An 18,797-nucleotide genomic window follows, 5' to 3' on the forward strand; every position below is an offset into this window, starting at 1 on the left:
AGGCAATGATTTTCATTGTGTACTAAGACCTCAAGAAACCATATAGCAATACCTACAATCCGGGTTGGAAGAATCATCCCAATTTTCATGGAGTAATCGGGGTCACAAAGGCCATGGGGCCCTTGGTTTTAACATAACAACAAACCTGGTGAAAACAAAGTCTGGGGTTTTGGAGCCGGAATGAATGACTTAGAGAAGCACTTAACTAGATTTGTGCGATTTGCAGGCTACAAGGTTTGAATTAGTCAGAGACAACTTCCTGGCAACTTCACATAGCCTCTTTCAGAGCATAACCTTGAAAAATCTGGTGGAGCCAGTGTGATGTCTCTCTGAAAGCGACGCATGGAGCTTCTGCGAGCAATCACAGAGACCAGCCCTAGAGATCGCACGTGGAAGGCGATCAGCTTTGAGCAGTGGCTGTGAGAGTTGAAGGCAGGCTTCGGTGAGAAGCCAAAAAGAACCACGCCTCCTTCGAGGGTTATAGAGGTAGAAGAGGGAACAAGCAAAGAGAGATGCTGGGCACACCTTTCTCAAGCCAAGAATCCCTTATCCCTCTAGATTGAAAAATGACCAAGCGGATGAGCAGTCTAGAAGTTCTCTCGAGTTTGTTCAAGCAACTCCCACATCAATATTCCTTTTGTTGAGGCGTTGGCCCCAAATTCCTAAGTATCGATTAGACCTTCTTGTTTGGTATTGCAAAAGGGCATGCCGCAAACAAGCAGCAGATCACAGGAAGCTTCACATTATATTCCGTGTAATATTGGCAATCCCAGGGTGGGGATCATTGGTGCATCTAGAGGCGATCTCGGCAGTATGCCATGCACCTGCACAAAAGCTAGGCTTGGACCACATTTCAGGACTACTGCGGACAGACTGCAACTGGCGGACCCGAACAATGCGACGCTCCGGAGAGGCATCATTGAAGGCGTGCTTGCCAAGATAGACAAGTACATCAGTGACTTTTGTAGTGCTAGACGTCGATGAGGATGCGGATGTACCTTTGATACCGGAGACCGCTCTTGCGACTTTCAAGGCATTGATTGACATGGACGGTGGGGAGCTAACTGAGGGTTGAGATGACAAGCTCACTACCGCCTTTCTGCCGAAGATGGCGTGCATTCTCTTGATTCGATGATATTTTATACTTTTTAGACACTACCGATGAGATTATGATGAATACATGTAGGAAAATGTTCAATCCGGACCCATATGAAGGTTTATTCGACTCAAGAGGAGGATTATGAAGGATAATGACGCTTTGGTTCGACTGAAGAGTACCATCTATCCCGGATCTCAAGAGAGGTGCTCTGAAAATGAGAGAGATAGGAGACGCCACCGAAACACTGAAGGCTATTGGAGATCGCCTAGAACCCAAGGAGTTGGATGAACCATCGCTAGGTGGTTTGAAGCCCAATAATTCACCCCTCTATCCTCAAGAGAGCCTTTTGCACATCATGCTTTCAAGTCATGGGTAAGATGGAAAACCTTTATCCTATGAACCCGTGAGGTAAGACAAGGTATGCTCAAACTTAGTGATGTTAAACAAGCGCTTCTGGGAGGCAACCCAAGTGTTTACCGCTTTTCTTATCTTCTAGTTTAGTTTGTTTGCATAAATAATTTGTTAAGTGTTGGTGTTCTTGATTTTTAGATGCTAGGTGAGATTTTCTTGTGGGCTTTGAGTATTCATCGTGGTGTTTCCATGTGTGGAATTGGCGGTCATGTCGCTTTGAGCTTTATTCAATGATTTTCGTTGGTAAGACTTGTATACTAGGGCAGGCTCTGAGTGTGTAAACATGTTCAGAATTTTCTCGCAGAGCCGCAGTTTTTTCTAAGACATCGCGTGAAAACGCGACAAAGGCAGGAAATTTCCGCACGCCCGTGTATTTGTATTGTGAGGCGCATCCGAGAAGGCAGCAGGCGACACCGCCTGTGGAACGTCCATCACAGCACCCGCGAGTGGGATCATTTGGGCGCAGAGCGCAGGTTTGCATGTCAAAATTATCCCAAGAGCGCCGCCTGTACGCGACCTTGTGAAAATCGCTGCAGGGCGTGGTTATTTCCGCACGTGCTGAATCTCTGCGGATGAGCTCTCCATACCGAGAAGACATGGGGCGCAAGGCGTCGTTTCCCATGAGTTTGAGCATGGATGCCACGGCCGTGCGAAATTGGTGCTGCACTGGGCGCAGGAACATTTAGTGATTTTTCTCGGATGTCCAAAGAAGCCACACGGCGCGCGGCTGCCTCGCTGGGTCAGCGCGCGCGTGACTTTTCTGCGACGCCTGGGAGAGCGCTTTCGAGTCACGAGAATTTTTCCCCGAGAGCGCTTAGGGGCGTGCACCGCCTCTGAAGTTCTCTTGTGCCTGCAGCTGGGTAATTTCCACACACCCCGCAGGATGTACGTGACGCTTAAGAGCGCGAGTTCTTTTAAATAATAGTCTTTTTCTTCTCCCTCACACCCCTTCATTCGTGCTGGGAGCACTTTCACATCAACCCTCGACCTCCTAGCTCGATGGTAGGATTGTTGCGTTGGTTCTGACCGATTCATAGTTCTTTCATTTTAACTTTATCGATGAAAGTCTTATTTGTGATTTCCTTCATCAATTCATGATTTTAATAGATCAATCTAGTTAATAATGCTTCGTTTCTTCAATTAGAAAGATGATTTATGTTTAGAACAAAGTTAGAACTATTTTTAAGTTGTATGGATTCTTTAGGAATGCGTAGGTGGTTTTCACACTGCGTGGATCTGCAGCGCATGGAAATTCCATCACGACTATGTCGATTCGCAGCTGCTAGTTTATCAACTCTGTTCGATCGCTGCTTTCAAATTTTCGTGATTATGGCACCGTCGGTCGAAGCAAGCTAATAAGAGGTCGGTGAGTCATTCCACCCGAGTCATCCCGAGACTCGAGGGCATGAGTTTCATGATTCCAGAGCATCGTGTTCGCCATGAGCTTGTCGAGACTCCGGTTCGGACAGACTCAATTCCTAGACACGAGTATACTGAGAGATCTACAACAGGGAGATGAGTTTGCTGATGAGGTCGAGGATCTTGTTTAGTAGGTGGTTGGCGGCAGTTATTAACGATTAGAGAGCCAGCTATCCAAGAATTTGCACTGGAGATGCTATCATCATTCGAGTTTGATAGATCGTATGCGAGCTTCGACAGTTTAGACACCATTCAGTTTAGAGCACTTGGACACCACCATAGCTTGAGGCATCACTCCTGGGCTCTGCTTACCTGTGCAGCTCGTAGTGAGGAGGTATTCACGTACTACCGAGGAATACTCTCGGGCCATGGACTAATTATCCCGTGAGCTGACCCCTGCAGGAGCTTACAGGCGCTATGTGGTCGGGGTCGTCTGAGCGGGAGGGTGAATGGGCCGTGGTGATAGCACTTGCGTGAATGGCCGTGGTCGAGTCACTGAGCCTTTCGACCGCATGCCGATACCTGCAGTCATGGGCGGATCGGTGAATGGCCGTAGTGATAGACTCGGTGTTACGAGCCGGCGGGAGCTTCTATACTTGTACTCGATAGTGTCGCGTGCATCGATTCACTTAGGATACATCATGGCGAGTACACTCGGGACATCATGGGCATTATGCTAGATCTGGGAGCGATCTCTCGGGCCCCTCATTCACGAGATTAGTCTTTCGGGCATGAGTCTCTTGGATTCGATTCGTGGACTCGAGAAGGCGAGAGTATACCTATCCCCAGAGTTCTGCAGACACTCGAGATTGATAGGCATGGTCCGTAGAGTTCGGCGAGGGTTTGTCGCGCTGGTGCTACCAGCTCCGGAGATAGATGATGAGGTGAGGAGTGATCTGCCGAGGCTTCCGACCTCGCCAGACCGATGGAACCGAGGCACCTTGGCGGCAAAGGGCGCCTCCCCACGTCGTGATGTTTTCACCATCTCGAGCCCACGATCGCTCTGAAGGCTCGAGGAGCTGCGGTGGGAGTGATGCAGACGCAGGTGCACGAGGCTCGGCGGTGTCGAGATTAGGGCTACGCAGGCCACTCAGTACACAGAGTTCATGGCACGTTTCAACATATTACAACAGATCTTAGAGCGAGGACGTCAGCCTTTCTCATTTGTCTTCGACAGGGACTCCTTAGCCCCTCGGCATCTCATGCACCCCATCTCCTATACCCAGACCAGTGGATCCATCTTATGTTTCCCACCACCATGCAGTGATGGCGAAGCCAGAGTGACACAGATATTTGACTTTATTTTTCTACATTTTCTTTATTTTGGATTTTATTTTAGACTTGTTCACTCAGAAAGGATTATCCTTCCGAGTTTATTTTCATTTTGCATCTCGAGTTGTATTTATTGTCTATCTTTTATATATACTCGAGTTATTTTTATTTTATTGAGCTTCACTGAACCCCCTTCATATATGCGTGCAGATGGTCTTGTCATCATGGGAATTGAGACTGCATCATGGGCATGACCATGGCGCTTTCGAGCACTTGCCCGTGTGAGCTTCACAACCCGTCGGAACATTACTCCCAAGGACTTAACTCCATCAAACGCGACACTAGGAGTCAGGGGAGTATTGTTTTGATTGCTTCTCCCACATATATTCTTCATTGATATACATTATGAGTGAGCTTGCATGTGTACATTGGGGACAATGTACAACTTAAGTGTGGGGGGGAGTTTCATAGTGCACATATCTTTTATATTAGTTTTGATTGTTATACATGCTCATATAGCCAATGGCTGTTCACCTTAGTTGCAATGATTATATTCTTGAGTTTAGGAGAATTTTTAACATTGAATGTTTTCATGCTCTAGTTCTTGCTTGAATTTCTAGGAATTTTTACCCAATTGACATTTGTTGCACTACTCACTCTTTAAACTCTTTTGGAAACTCATGTTCGATGTTAAAGGGAGTAGTTATAGTTGTGTTTTGTGTAAAAAAAAAATGAAAGAAAAGAAAGAACAAAATAGTTTTATTGTTTATTTGTGCTTGTTGGGTGGAAAGAGCTACCACCTATGAAGTATGAAGCTACTCTCATAAGTCGGATACTAGCTATGCCCTAATGAGAGAAAGAGCTATCTCATAGGATGAGTGAAACCTACCACTCCGGTAGAAAGAGCTACCACCTCGAAAGTGTGAAAGCCACCTTAGCGGCCTCTTTGGAAAGGGCTACCTTAGAGGATGTGTGAAGCTACTACTATCTTTGAAATTGTTGTCACTTTTGTAGATAAATAAGTCCCTTGTACTTAGAACTTTGAGGAGTATACCTTGGGTTATTTTGAGTGAGTTTATACACGTACACGATTTGAGTTTGTTGTCCTTTTTATTCAAGTTTTTATAGCTAGAGCTTTTGATTTTTTTGTATTTAATCTGAAATTTCACTAACTTGGAGAATGCTCTCTCTGTACACTTTGGTGAACCTAAGGAAAAGCACTTCCAATATTTCTTTCATCTATGCACAGAATATTTAATTTTTGCTTGAGGACAAGCAAAAGCTTAAGTGTGGGGAGTTTGATAAGTGCTTGTGTGATATGAATGCGAAGCATTCTTTCCTTATGTTGACCATTACTTTTCTCGGGTTTTACACTAATATGTGTGTTTTTATGTTACTTTCGTGCAGGAAGGGTTGTGAGGCCGAGTATGAAGAAAAGAAACCAATGTGGATCATAATCCACCGATTTTGGAGGAAATCTTGCTAAGGTTCAAACGCGAAGACATAGGTCGGGTGTGAGATGCTAGAGTGTGTGCCAACCTCCTCATATTTGAGTTAGCACAACCATTTGGAGGGGCACAAGGGCAGTCACACTCAAGAATTCCGACTTTTGCACATATAACAAGATCTCCACCAACTTGTCCGTCATTAAAGAAGCAAAGCGATCCACGACGTGAACGTGTGCCCGTTTGCGTCACCTCGATGAAAGTATGGATTCAAGAAGTATTTTAGGCCAGGGTTCACAACCGGCCGAAAAATCACAATTCCAGAGAATCCACACGGCCGTGTGGAAATTACCCACGCCCGTGTGGAAATTCCACAGGGGCGTGTGAAAAATCCACAAAACCGTGTGGATGCCCGATTCCAGCCCTATTTAAAGCCGATTCATCCTCGATTTCAGCATTCTTTTCTCCATCTTTTCCCCAACTTGAAAGAGGGTTTCGACTAGGGTTTTGAGAGGTATTGGCTAAGGTTTTGGAGAGGTTCTACGTCTTCGACATCGTTATTCCTTAGGAAGAAGGTTGGTAGGGGAGCTTCCGTCGAGGCGTATCCTATATCGGACAAGGGAATCCTTGGACGACGAGTAGAGGACTTTCCACAAGACCATCGACATGACTGTCGAGGGGGTTTCTCTATGGATTCATTACTTTTACATTCTATTTCTTTGATTGTACTTAGCTCCATGGAGAGCTAAACCCCTAGTGGGTACTTGGGTATTTGTGAACCCTAGGATGTATTTATTTCATTGAATCTCTTTATTATGCTTTCAATTAATTGATGTTTGTTGTGAGTTCCAACCTTGAATGCTTGTTTGTATGAACATTTCCCCTAGAGTGACACTAGGGTTGAGAGTTCTTGTTGGTAACCTTGTGAGTGAGTGACACACCACGAGCGTTAGACAAAGCTAGGTTAGAAAGGGTTGAGAGGGTGAGTCGAGAGGTACAGGAGCTTCCCCTTTCCCCTCCAGCGTGATAGATTCTACCTTCGTTCCTCGAGTTCTTTGTGCCCATAATAGAGTGAATGGTCTAAGGGAAGACCCTCCGCTGGGGCTTAGTTACGCGTGTAACAGAGTGAAGCGTTGAGGTGATCTTAGTATCTAGGGCTTAATCGTGGTTAGGAACCTTCCACCTGGACCAAAGGGTTAGGTCTATAATTAGGAAGAGATTTATCACTTGGAATCCCTAGAGCTCATTGCAACTCTATTCGAGTGCGAGATTGAGAGGTTATCTAATCTCTCCTCCGGGACATGTATAGAGTTAGGCATAGTTGACCTTAGATTTGGGACTATGTATTCAAGGATTTCCACGACTCACCATTGCATTGATTAGGAAGCATAATAGAGGGTTCTTGCACTTGGAACGATTGTCCTAGGCGGAGCATTATCCGAGTACCCCATCTTTATCGATTGCCTTACCTCCTCTTTCACTCGTGCTCTCTTACTTGTTGTATTTTTACTTTTTAGAATTGAATCATTGTCACACTTATCACTACTGATCTTTCACATAGCTAAGAAGCAGATTAAGTGTTTTTAATCCCTACTCCCTGTGGATTCGATACCCGCTCATCCGGGATTATTACTTCGACAAACACGTGCACTTGCGGGACATACGCAAGCGGATTTTGTCATTTCCTTTTCTCAATTTCCAACAACATAGTAAGCCTCATGTCCTCGGGACCACCATTTGAACTAGCGTCACCTAGAGGCTTAGGACAATAACCATTACAATCTTGCTCCTCCTTGAGATTTCCATCATGAAGAACATCCACAGCTAATTTAACTTCCCGTCCATTCATAGCTTCCACCTTCTTACCATCAAGCTGAGGTGGACATCCAATAACAGTATTGTATGAATGGCTTACGTAGGCAAAGAGAAAGAGGACGGAGAGTCTGGTAAAAGGGGTCGCTTTAGGCATTGCATAGAGAGCTGGTGAAACCACAAGTCGATCGGGAAATGCTCTTCTTCCAATAAGAGCTTGGAACAGGCCTCACGATCTTCATTGGCGCAGGTGGAGACTTTGAAGCGGTGCTCTGAGACCTGGGCTCCGAAAGCCTATCCAACGTGATAACTGTGAAGGTCGGCATAGCTGACAACATCGACTTCCTGAAGATCCTAGCTCAAAGAAGCTCCTTAGCATCCAAATCACAGATCATCCAAACCTCAATTAGATACCGCGAGGAGGGAAACCATAGTGGGTTCTTCTAGAGCATGGCACCATGTTCTTTATCAGTTCTTTGTCATCTTAGGTCTTCAGGCGTCTTCAAAGACTTGTGCCACTTTCTTCACCAGTTTCCATTCCTCTCCGGCAGCAATATCAGTGAAGGGCTGGCTGTCTTTGGTTTTGGTTTACGATGTAGCAACATCAACAACGATGGCAGCTTCAATGGAGAATACGGCAAGCAGCAACACAGCAGCAACGGTGTCAAGCGACGACAACAGCATCAACATGACAGCAATAACATCGAGCAGTAGCAGCGTCGAACGGTATGCTTGGCGACATTATCTCAGCCATTCAAGCATGCCACGGAGATGAACAGCGGCAACAGCGACAAGCAGCGACAGCGGCATGCTTGGCAGCATTATCTCAGCCATTCAAGCATGCCACGGTGATGAACAGCGGCACTGGCGACGAGCCAGCGATCTCTTTATATATATATATATATATATATATATATTATATAAATAAGCGCAAGAGGAGAAGAGAACCTTTTTTTTTTAGAAAAAAAATTTCTCTAAATTCTTTTTTTTTCCTTTCCTAATCCTTCTTCGTTCTCTCTTTGATTTTTTTTCTCTACCCTCCCCAAGCTTCCTCCTTCCTCTCTTTTTAAAAGATCTTTTTTTTTTTATTCTTATCCTCAATCCCCACTCCTCCCGTGAGATCGTAACCCATTAACCCCTTCATCGACCAAGAGAGAAAAAGGATAAAATTAAAATTTAAAATTTAAATTTTTGAAATTTTTAAAATTTAATTAATAAAATTTCGAGAGAGGATAAAATCAAAATTTAAAATTTTAATTAAATTAATAAAATTCAATCTGACTCGCGATATGTGTTTAGGAGCCCCAGGATTTGTATTTTCTCAGGTTGCCTCGGGATTTGTTCTCAGGCTACATGAAATTTAGGATTGCCTTGAGATGTGTATTTGGGCTAACCTAAGATTTGAAATTGCCTCAAGATATGTATTCTCAAGAACAATCTCATAATTTGCATTTTGCCTTGAGATATGATCTCAGTACAATTTTGTAATTTGCATTTTGCCTTGGGATATGTTCTCAAGGGTAATTTTGCAATTTGCATTTTGCCTCGAGATATGTTCTCAGGGGTAATTTTGTAATTTGATTTTTGCCTCTAGATATGTTCTCAGGATATTTTTTTTGTATTTTTGCATTTATGCCTGGAGATATGTTATTAAAGGCAATTTTGTAATTTGGTATTTTTGCCTTGAGATACGTTCTCAAGGGTAATTTTGTGATTTAAATGTTTTACATTGTCTCGATATCTGTGCTCTCGGATGATCTTACGATTTAAATATTTTAGATCTCCTCGAGATCTGTACTCTTAGTTGATCTTGTGATATGGATATTTTAGATCGCCTCGAGATCTGTGCTCTCGGCTGATCTTGTGATTTAAATATTTTAGATCGCCTCGAGATCTGTGATCTCTGGCTGATCTTGTGATTTAAATATTTTAGATCACCTCGAGATCCGTGCTCTCGGTTGATCTTGTGATTTAAATATTTTAGATCGCCTCGAGATCTCATGCTATTGACCCGATCTTATGATTTTAATATTTTTAGATCTGCCTCGAGATCTATGCTCTCGCTGATCTTGTGATTTTACATATTTTTAGATCGCTCTCGAAATCGTGCTCTCACTGATTTTTATGATTTGAATATTTTAGATTGCCTCGAGATATGTGCTCTCGGCTGATCTTGTGATTTGAATATTTTAGATCGCCTCGAGATCTGTGCTTTGGGCTGATCTTCAGATTCTAAATTTTTTAAATTATCTCAAAAATGTCTTCTGGACTTATCTTGAATATATCCAAATATAATGAAATTTATTTATTTTAACCATATGTTGTCCCAATTCGATTATAATTTTATTGTATGTAATTTTTAAATTTTTTTATTCAATTTGAATCAGGACATGCAATTTTTTTACATAAACAAATGCCCCTTTCGTACACGAAGAATTTTAGTGAGATTGAGTGAGAGAAGTACGAATCCTCAGTTTTTTTTTTAGGCATCAGCTATTTTATATCGTTGTTAGCTTAATCCGATAAATGGAATGAAATTCAATGTTGTTCTAGTCCTTTCCTTACTAATGGATATCTCGAGCTTGGCATAGAACCTTCTCCATCTTTCTCACTGTTTTTTAATAGGGGCCTTTTATTTGTAAACATTTTCAGCCAAATTTGGGATGATTTTATAAGCCATTCATCCACTCGATAGCACCATGGGCGAATAGAGAACGAGATAGACATGGTCTTTGAACTCAAATTTTTATGATAATCAAATGAGCTCAAATTCCAATCTCCATCGTTCATTTTAGAGATAAGGACCTTATAAATGACTGTAAACATTTTCACTAAAATTGAATATGATTTGATATGGTGATGCTTGACTTGATGATGAGGTAGCTGGGCAGGAATTTAGGCAGATTTTGACTCTAAATTACCAAATTTTTTATGATAGTCATATGAACTTAGAATTTAATCGTCACCATTCATATTGAAGACCAGACCACCTTGATTATATAGAAAAAATTTCAGAAGTATTGAAGCTCTTTTGACCATCTGATCTTGAGCTAGAATTTGAATATGGTGTGAGGTCAATCATCAATGAATTTCATGCTTGATTTGTGATTTTATTTTGATAATTGATGGACTTGATGCTCAATCGTAACTGTTCACATTGAGAATTGTCAAGTCTAGAGTTTTCATAAAAAATTTCAGACCAATCTGAATTTTTGGCATAGTCCGATTAACACATTGATCAACATTAAACGTAGAGAAGCGGTGTCCTACATCATGGCCCACGGTCCTACTTTCTTCTATAAATCATGTAGCTTCAAATCAAATTTCAACCGTTCAGATTAAATACTGAACATGTATTTATGATTTGAAAGAAATTTCAAGGCGATCAAAGATAATTTGGTCGCCCGATGAAGACCTTGATTGGAGCAATACTATCAAAGAAGCTTTTAGCTTTCAACACTTCAACATGAATAAGGATTTTTTTGTTTTGTTTTGTTTGTTTGTTTTTGTTCTTGGTTTTTTAATTTTGTTGTTGTTTAAAAAAAACATAGGGACCAATGTATTTGCCTCAGGAAGCACGCTTAACTGTGCATGACCGGTCTACATGGAGCCAGACGTTCCTTCATAGACAAGCACATGTCTCCTTATTTCATTGAACGAATTTTAGTACAAAAGTGAGTTTAATACCAAAATTCATAAAAATAAATGTTTTGCCTCGAGAAATACATTTGATTGTATATGACTAGTCTACCTCTGTGAGGGACCAGATGTTCCGTCATAGGCAAACATTTTTACATTAGACATAATATTTCTTTAAGAAACGGCTGTTGATGGGTGGCATCGGTCTTTCTCCATTGGCATCGATAAGTTGATATGCGCCTCCTTCATAGACGATCTCCACAACATAACGGCCTTCCCAATTTTCTTTGAATTTTCCCCCGGCTTTTTTTGTCGGTGATGATGGGTCTTCTAAGGACAAGGACCATCTCTCCTTTGATAAAAGTCCAAAAATGAGCCATCTTGTTGTATGCTTGAGACATTTGTGCTTTGTAGACTTTGAGATTTTGTTGCACCCCTAATCTTTTTTCATCAAGAGAGTCCAACTCATCCAAGCGGAGCCGAACATTATCTTCATTAGAAATTTCATTTTGCAATGCCATTCTCAGGGAGGGTATATGGATTTCAAGAGGTAAGACTGCTTCAGTTCCAAACACCAAAGAATATGGCATGCACTGTGTCGGAGTCCTATTGGTAGTGCGATATGTCCATAGCATCTCCAGGAGTCTTTCATGCCAATCTCTCTTGCTTTTAGACACTACTTTCTTCAACAGCTTTGAGTGGGTTTTGTTGAATGCTTCTGCCAATCCATTTGCTCTAGCGTTATAGATGGAGGTATATCTCCAATCTATTTTATGATGTTGTGCGAATCTCCCAACCTTGAAGCTTCTAAAGGCGGGGCCGTTATCTGAAATAATTCTTCTTGGAGTCCCAAATATATAGAAGATGTTTTCCCTGAAGAATTTGAGGATATTCTCAGTCTTGACTTCTCTCAGTGGGATTACTTCTACCCATCTAGAAAAGTAATCTGTTGCAGCCAATATGAATCGATGTCTCAAAGATGATGGTGGTTCAATAGGACGGATTACATCCATTCCCCATATCTCAAAGGGCCATGAAGAGGTTGTGGGGTGTAAAGGATTTGGATGTTGATGAATAAAGTCTCCATGTATCTGACATAGATGACATTTTCTAGTATAATTAATGCAATCTCCGACCATGGTTGGCCAATAATATCCCAAGTGCTTGATCTTGAGTCGTATCTTGGGTCTGGATTGGTGCTCACCACATATCCCGAAATGCACTTCATGCATAACTTCTTGGGCTTCTTCATATGAGAGGCACCGCAAGAGCAATTGATCATATGACCTGCAGTATAATATATCATTTATGAGGGTGAATCTTAGGGATCCTCGCTTTACCTGAAGACCTTTTGATTTATCCTCAGGGAGTTTATCATATTTTAGATATTCTATGAACGGTTGCTTCCAATCTTCTTTCGGCATTTCGAGAGTGAAGACTTCCGCATTGCCCCTATCACTTTCCTCTTCGACTTCGTCGGGGATCGTACTAATGGGTCTTCTATTTCTTATGGTTATATGGATTTTTTCATAATTTGGATTTGCCAGCTCCTTTGCTACTTTCGCCAAAGAATCAGCTTCTTCATTTTCTGATCTTGAAACCCTCCTCAATTGTACTTAGGGAATTTTCTTCATCAGATTTTTGACCTTCTTATAATATTTAAGAAGTTCAGGTTTGTATATCTTGTAGTCTCCTTCGACTTGCTTGATAATGAGTTGTGAGTCTCCAAATATGTGTATGTCTTGGATTCCCATTTTAATTACCAGTTCCAAACCAGCTATGAAAGTTTCATATTCTACCTCATTGTTTGTACATGGCTCCATGAGGGAGAGAGCATATCTGAGGATTCCACCTTCTGGTGTGACAAACACAAGTCTTATCCCAGCTTTGATTTGTGGAATCTTGGACATAAGTGCCGGTTGAATAGATGACGCTCCATCAAAGTATAGCCGCCACCTTGCTTCTTCCACCATTAATGTATCTTCATCAGGGAGATCAAGATTAAGTGGTGAATCATCAGGGAGAGGATGTGCTGCTAGAAAATCTGCTAACGCTTGACCTTTAATAGCCTTCTACGGAGTATATGTTATGTCAAATTCCATCAGAATCAACGCCCATTTTGCAAGTCTTCCCATAAGCAATAGCCTCGTCATCAGATATTTGAGTGGATCTATTTTTGATATAAGTATTACTTTATGCACTAGCAAGTAGTGTCTCAACTTCTTGACAGTAAACACCAAAGCTAGGCAATGCTTTTCAATTGGCGTGTATTTACTCTCAGCTCATACCAACATCCTGCTAAGGTAATATAACGCACTTTCTTTGCCTTCTTCATTATTCTAAGCCAACATAGGTCCCAAAGACCCTTCCAATGTGGACGTATATAACATCAGAGGCTTTCCATGAATCGGGGTTGCCAGCACTGGTGGATTTAGCAAGTACCGTTTAATGTCTTCAAATGCTCTCTGACATTCATCATCCCATTTGAAAGGAGCATTTTTCTTAACCAGTTTAGATAAGGGCTTTGCATCTCCCGAGAGGTTGGAGATAAATCTCCTAATATATGCTAAACTCTATTGGAATGAGCGCAGCTGCTTCAGTGTCTTAGGAGGAGGCATTTCTAGGATTGCCTTTATCTTGGAGGGATCTATCTCTATTCCCCGATGTCTCACGATGAAACCTAAAAATTTTCCGGAGAGGACTCCAAAAGCACACTTCATGGGATTCATTTTCAACTTGTATTTTCTGAGGCATGTGAAAACTGTCCTAAGATCATCAAGATGTTGGTCTTTAGAATTTGTTTTAACCACAAGATCATCCACATAGCATTTGACAACTTTGTGAATTAAATCATCAAATATTTTGGCCATAGCCCTTTAATATGTTGCTCCCGCATTCTTTAGTCCCTCTATAACAATAGATGCCCATGGTCGTTCGGAAAGCAGTATTCTTCTGATCATCTGGATGCATTTTGATTTGATTGTATCCAGAATACCCATCCATAAAGAAGAACATCTCATACCCTGAGGTGTTATCGATCATGATCTCCATAACTGGGAGGGGAAAATCATCCTTGGGACATGCCTTGCTCAAGACTCTAAAATCTACACATATCCTTATTTGCCCATTCTTCTTTTTCACATGGACTATGCTAGCTATCCAATCAGAGTATTTTTCTTCTCTGATAAAATTTGCTTCAATCAGCTTCTTTGTCTCTTCTATTACCCTTTCTTCTAAGTCAAACTTCATCTTCCTCGGTGCTTGTTTGACTGAAGTAGCATTAGGATCAATGACCAATTTGTGTACAGCTACCTCATCATCTAACCCTAGAATTTCATTATAGTTCCAAGCAAAGCAGTCAATATGCTCCTTCAAAAGAGCCTTGAATGATGCTTTTTCTTCTTCTAATAGTTGTGCACTTAGGAAAGTCGGCCTTGGGTCATCATCGCTTCCCAAGTCGATTTCAACCAACTCATCAATTGTTGCTTGCCCCCCGTCTTCTAGTTCGAGTGGTGCATTCTTCATCTTTATTTCCTCTTCCTCCTCCTGCAATATTATCATGTAACATGAGTGCTTAAAAAAACTCGTAATAGCCTATTCCTTTCTTATCTATCATCGCAGGGATGCCCACACTCACGAAGCCCCTGATGTGACCTCCTTGACCACTTGATTTTGCTCCCATATCTCTCAACTATTGTCCTGAGCTTGTTCGGGTAATGACTTGGGAAGTTTATGGGTTGAGCTTCATCATCTTCTATTTCTTCAATATTTTTGATATCATCATTCAAGATCTTTTTTTGCTTTTTGTCCTTATAAAAGAAAGTACTTTTTTCCCTTTTCATGTCGAGTGGCACATAAAATGTCTTTAGATGCTCAACTGTATTTACATTTCAAGTCATACAGGGATTTGTATAGCCCATCAGGAATCCTCGTAATATACAATGCATTTTCTTCAGTAGATCTTTCAACTTGACCCTTACTTTGGTGTATATCCGCATCGCTCTCATCTTTTGATGACTCAGTGTCACTACCAAAGTGAGGTGGCATTGGTTCTCTTTTCTGGAGCACAGGAGTAGTTTTGGCTGTCTTGATCAAAGACACTTCTTCTGGGCACGGCAATTTGACCCCTTTGGTTGACTTGGATGCGTTAAGGTAATACCTCGCATCCTCATAGTGTATTTCATGGATGCCAAAGGGTTGGATCTCTTCATCAATTTTAAACTCTTCCCCATCCACCACGTACTTTGCGCATTGATACAGTGTTGAAGGAACCAGCTGGTTTTCATGAATCCATGGCCTTCCTAAGAGGGCTTTATAGGACGCATCAGCGTCAATTACATGGAATTTTACATTAGATGATATTTTTCCAAATTTGAGGGGGAGAGTGATCGATCCCAATGCCTTTTGGCTGTGCTGATTGAAACCCTGGATGATGATCTTCTCCGAAGATAAGTGGCATACTTCAAGAGCCAATGTTCGAAGAGTGTTGAGGGTCATTAAATTCAAAGAAGACCATGGATCAACCAAAACCCGGTTAATCTTTACTCCATCACAAAATCTTGTCACATATAGTGGTCTGTTGTGTACCGTAGTCCCAAGTAATAGGTCCTCATCTGTGAAGGACATTGAAGATGTATGAGATGCATATAGGGCTTTTTTTATGTTAACCTCGGCAAAGTATGCTTGATACTTCTCAAGATTTTGTAAGGCATGTATTAAAGACTCCCTGACTTCAGCTGACATCATCAATGCATCGTACATACTGAGGAGTGCTGTGACTTTCTTCAAGTGTGCCAAAATGTTGTAGTTTGGCTTTTTCGAGGGTTTCTTGGGGGAGACATTCTCTTCTTCAATCATCTTCCCTTTATCTCAGTTATTTAAACTGGGAACCTGTCTTGGTTGAAGTGTCTTTCCAGTTCTAAGGTGCATCTGATGTACCTGTTGTGGTGCCTCATCTTCATCCTCAGGGAAGTTCAGCTCATCTTCGAATTCATCATGAGAAACTATAGCATAACATTCACCTCTTTCTTCAAAGTAGTCTTCTAGGAGTGTCAAATTACCCAGAGAAACCTGTCCTTGCAACCATTTTTGGAAAGCTTGATATTCTTCTATAGTGTGTCCTACAAGCCGGTGATATTGGCAGTAGTTTGGATGACTATCAAGATGCATCAGGTGCCGCCTTTTGGGTTTAGGCAAATCCAATCCATTTTCTATGGCTTGGTCAAAGAGCTCTTTCCTTTTATCTTTTTTGATAAGTCTTTCTTTAGCATTTGTTGCTTTGGCAGGGGCCGAAGAATCCACAACCTCTGAGATAAAATTTTGTCCTGATGATTCTGGAGGCTATGTCCCAGATTCATCCCACTCAGCATCTTTAATATGTAACTGTCGTAGCCTATTAGCTGACTCCTTTATCACCCTTTGAATGAAAGCAGGGATGTCTTCAACAGGCATGACTTTCTTTAAGACCTTATATTTTGGGGTCTTCGGGGTGTAATATGGTTCTTTGGACTTTACTTGTGGGTAGGGCTCCAAGAGCTTGGCGTTCGCCTTCTTTACTCTCTCCCTGAATGCTATCTTCTTTCTCTGCTTCTTACTGACATAGGGCCGGCTGTAATGATCATATGACTCTTCTGGCTCAGAGAAGCTATCATATTCGTCATTATCTTTTGGGTTATATAGAGGTTCCCCTCCTGAAATAATCCTGCAAGTCTCCACTTGCACATCTTCTTCATTTTCAATTTTATCAGTTAATTCCCTGAATAACTCCTCGACTTCTTCAGGAAAATAATCTATGAGGGTAATCAGAACCCTTTCCTTCTGCTCATATTCTTCAAGGGTCTCTATATACTCCTCAATAATGGATTTCTTGCGCTTTGATTGTTCACGCTTTTGCTTTCTTTTCCTGTTCTTCTTCTTTGCCTGTTTTGTCTGGTGACCTTTATGAGGTTGCTGAGAGCGTTTCCACACGATCCCTGGAAGTTCAGTCAACTTCTTCAACATCTTCATTGATCTTTTGGATATAAATACTTCCTAACTCTTTTAGAGCAGCACAAGGTTTGTCATCTTCTGTCAATGTAAATATCACTTTGTTACCAACCACTGTGACTTCCCTTTGAGATGACTCCTCTGGGTTTAGGGCAGTCACATAGCGTATATGTTCAGCTGGTTGCTCAGACAAGACATTCTTTGAGAGTGATTTTGCCCTCTTTATATTGTCGCTCGACCCAATCCTTGAAAACATAACAATCTTCTATTGTATGTCCCAACACCCTATGATATGGACAGTAATAGGGATGATCTGTCTGGCTTTGCTCTTCATGCCTTTTGCATTCGGGAAGCTGTAGTCCTTCTCTCACAGCATCTTTGAAAATTTTATGTACCTTATCTCTTCTGAAGGAATACTTCTTATTCATCCTATCTTTCAAGGAAGGAAGAGGTCTTGATTCCTTATCAGTAGCACCTAAGCTAGGTACCTTAGCTTGTTCCGGTTTATGGGACTCCACTATGCCTTTCCCCTTCTCAACATTGAAGGTGATAGCAGTGTACTTGACGCCTTCTGTCTTCTTGGATTTGTCTTTGTCACTCCTTGAAGTGGTCTGGAAATTGGACAACACCTTCGGGTTGGTACTTTCCAATTTTTTAGCTTGTGAAATTAAGCCTTGGAATGTAGTGATGCTAGATGTGCTCAAGAAAGGCAACATCCAACTATCAATGTTCCCGAGTAATAAACCCACCGCTTGCTGATGCTCGAGTGGTTGTTCACATTTAATGCTTAAATTCCTCCATCTCATAATGTAATCGACCACTCTTTCATCTTTGTTTTGGCGAGTAGCTACGAGGTCAGCAATTATGATTTTGTCACTTATGCCCCCAAACCATACTCGAAATGCATCTTTTAACTGCTGCCATGTTTGAATTAACTCGGGTTGCAGATTTGTATACCATTCAAATGCTACTCCTGCAAGACTTGCAGAGAACTGTTTGAGGAGGAGTGATGGCTTCGCACTTGTATCTCCACAAGCAGTGACAAAATGAGCCAAGTGTTGGTCAGGATTTCCAATCCCAGTAAATTGATTAAATTTAGGAACATTATATCCCTTGGGGTAAGGCACCACGTCGTGGTAGCTGGGATAGGGCTTGTCTCCATCTGCCTTTGTCTCAATTTCCTTGGCTTGATTTAATTCAGCAACTACCATTCGCTGTATCTCTTCTCGGGTCATTACAGCTGATTGTTCCTGAACGGGAACGAAAGAGGCTCCCCCATGTTCTGCCGGCCTGAAGGTTTCCTTTGGATGAGGTGTTGGACTTCTCGACCTCTGCACATTCTTTGTAGGGAACCGTGGAGTTACCCCTTGCTCAACTGGCCTAAAGGCTTCTCTCGGCCATCGAGTTGGACTCCTCGATCTTCTTATTTGCTCAGGTCGGTTTTCCATTAGGACTTTGATTTGTTTCTGTATTTGTAACATTGACCCCATCAACATTGCCATGTTGTCATTAAGTCTTTGATATTCAGTATCACGGTGTCCCTTTTGAGGAATAAAGACAGGTTCATCCTCTTCATCTTCATTTAGAGGCTGTACTTCTTTGTGTTTCCCTGGTACATGGAGCGGTGGAAGGCTAGTCCCTACCCTTGCTCCTCATGTGGTGGCACATGACTGGAACCTTCTTCTGCATTCAGGGAGTCTGCTGCTCTTCTACGG

General features: G+C 41.9%; 1 protein-coding gene across 1 annotated transcript; it reads right to left on the minus strand.

The window, feature by feature from the left end:
* Positions 1-13,950: 13,950 nt before the first annotated feature.
* Positions 13,951-15,723, minus strand: LOC120268495. Its single transcript, XM_039275880.1, has 3 exons — positions 14,985-15,723; positions 14,323-14,423; positions 13,951-14,229 (listed from the first exon to the last, which is right to left on the minus strand). The coding sequence occupies exons 1-3, from the start codon at positions 15,721-15,723 to the stop codon at positions 13,951-13,953; spliced, it is 1,119 nt and encodes a 372-aa protein (XP_039131814.1).
* Positions 15,724-18,797: the final 3,074 nt, after the last annotated feature.

The sequence above is a fragment of the Dioscorea cayenensis genome, chromosome 9 (assembly GCF_009730915.1).
Source record: "Dioscorea cayenensis subsp. rotundata cultivar TDr96_F1 chromosome 9, TDr96_F1_v2_PseudoChromosome.rev07_lg8_w22 25.fasta, whole genome shotgun sequence".
Lineage (NCBI taxonomy): Eukaryota > Viridiplantae > Streptophyta > Magnoliopsida > Dioscoreales > Dioscoreaceae > Dioscorea > Dioscorea cayenensis.

What these genes read in the sequence shown, in the direction of transcription:
- LOC120268495 (XM_039275880.1), bottom strand. Translation starts at nt 15,723, where the DNA reads ATGTCCTTCACAGATGAGGACCTATTACTTGGGACTACGGTACACAAC. An exon ending in ATCCCTGTATGACTTGAAAT is followed by an intron (nt 14,424 to 14,984) that starts GTAAATACAGTT and finishes ATGAAATTCTAG; the next exon opens with GGTTAGATGATGAGGTAGCT. An exon ending in AGTTTGACTTAGAAGAAAGG is followed by an intron (nt 14,230 to 14,322) that starts GTAATAGAAGAG and finishes CATGTGAAAAAG; the next exon opens with AAGAATGGGCAAATAAGGAT.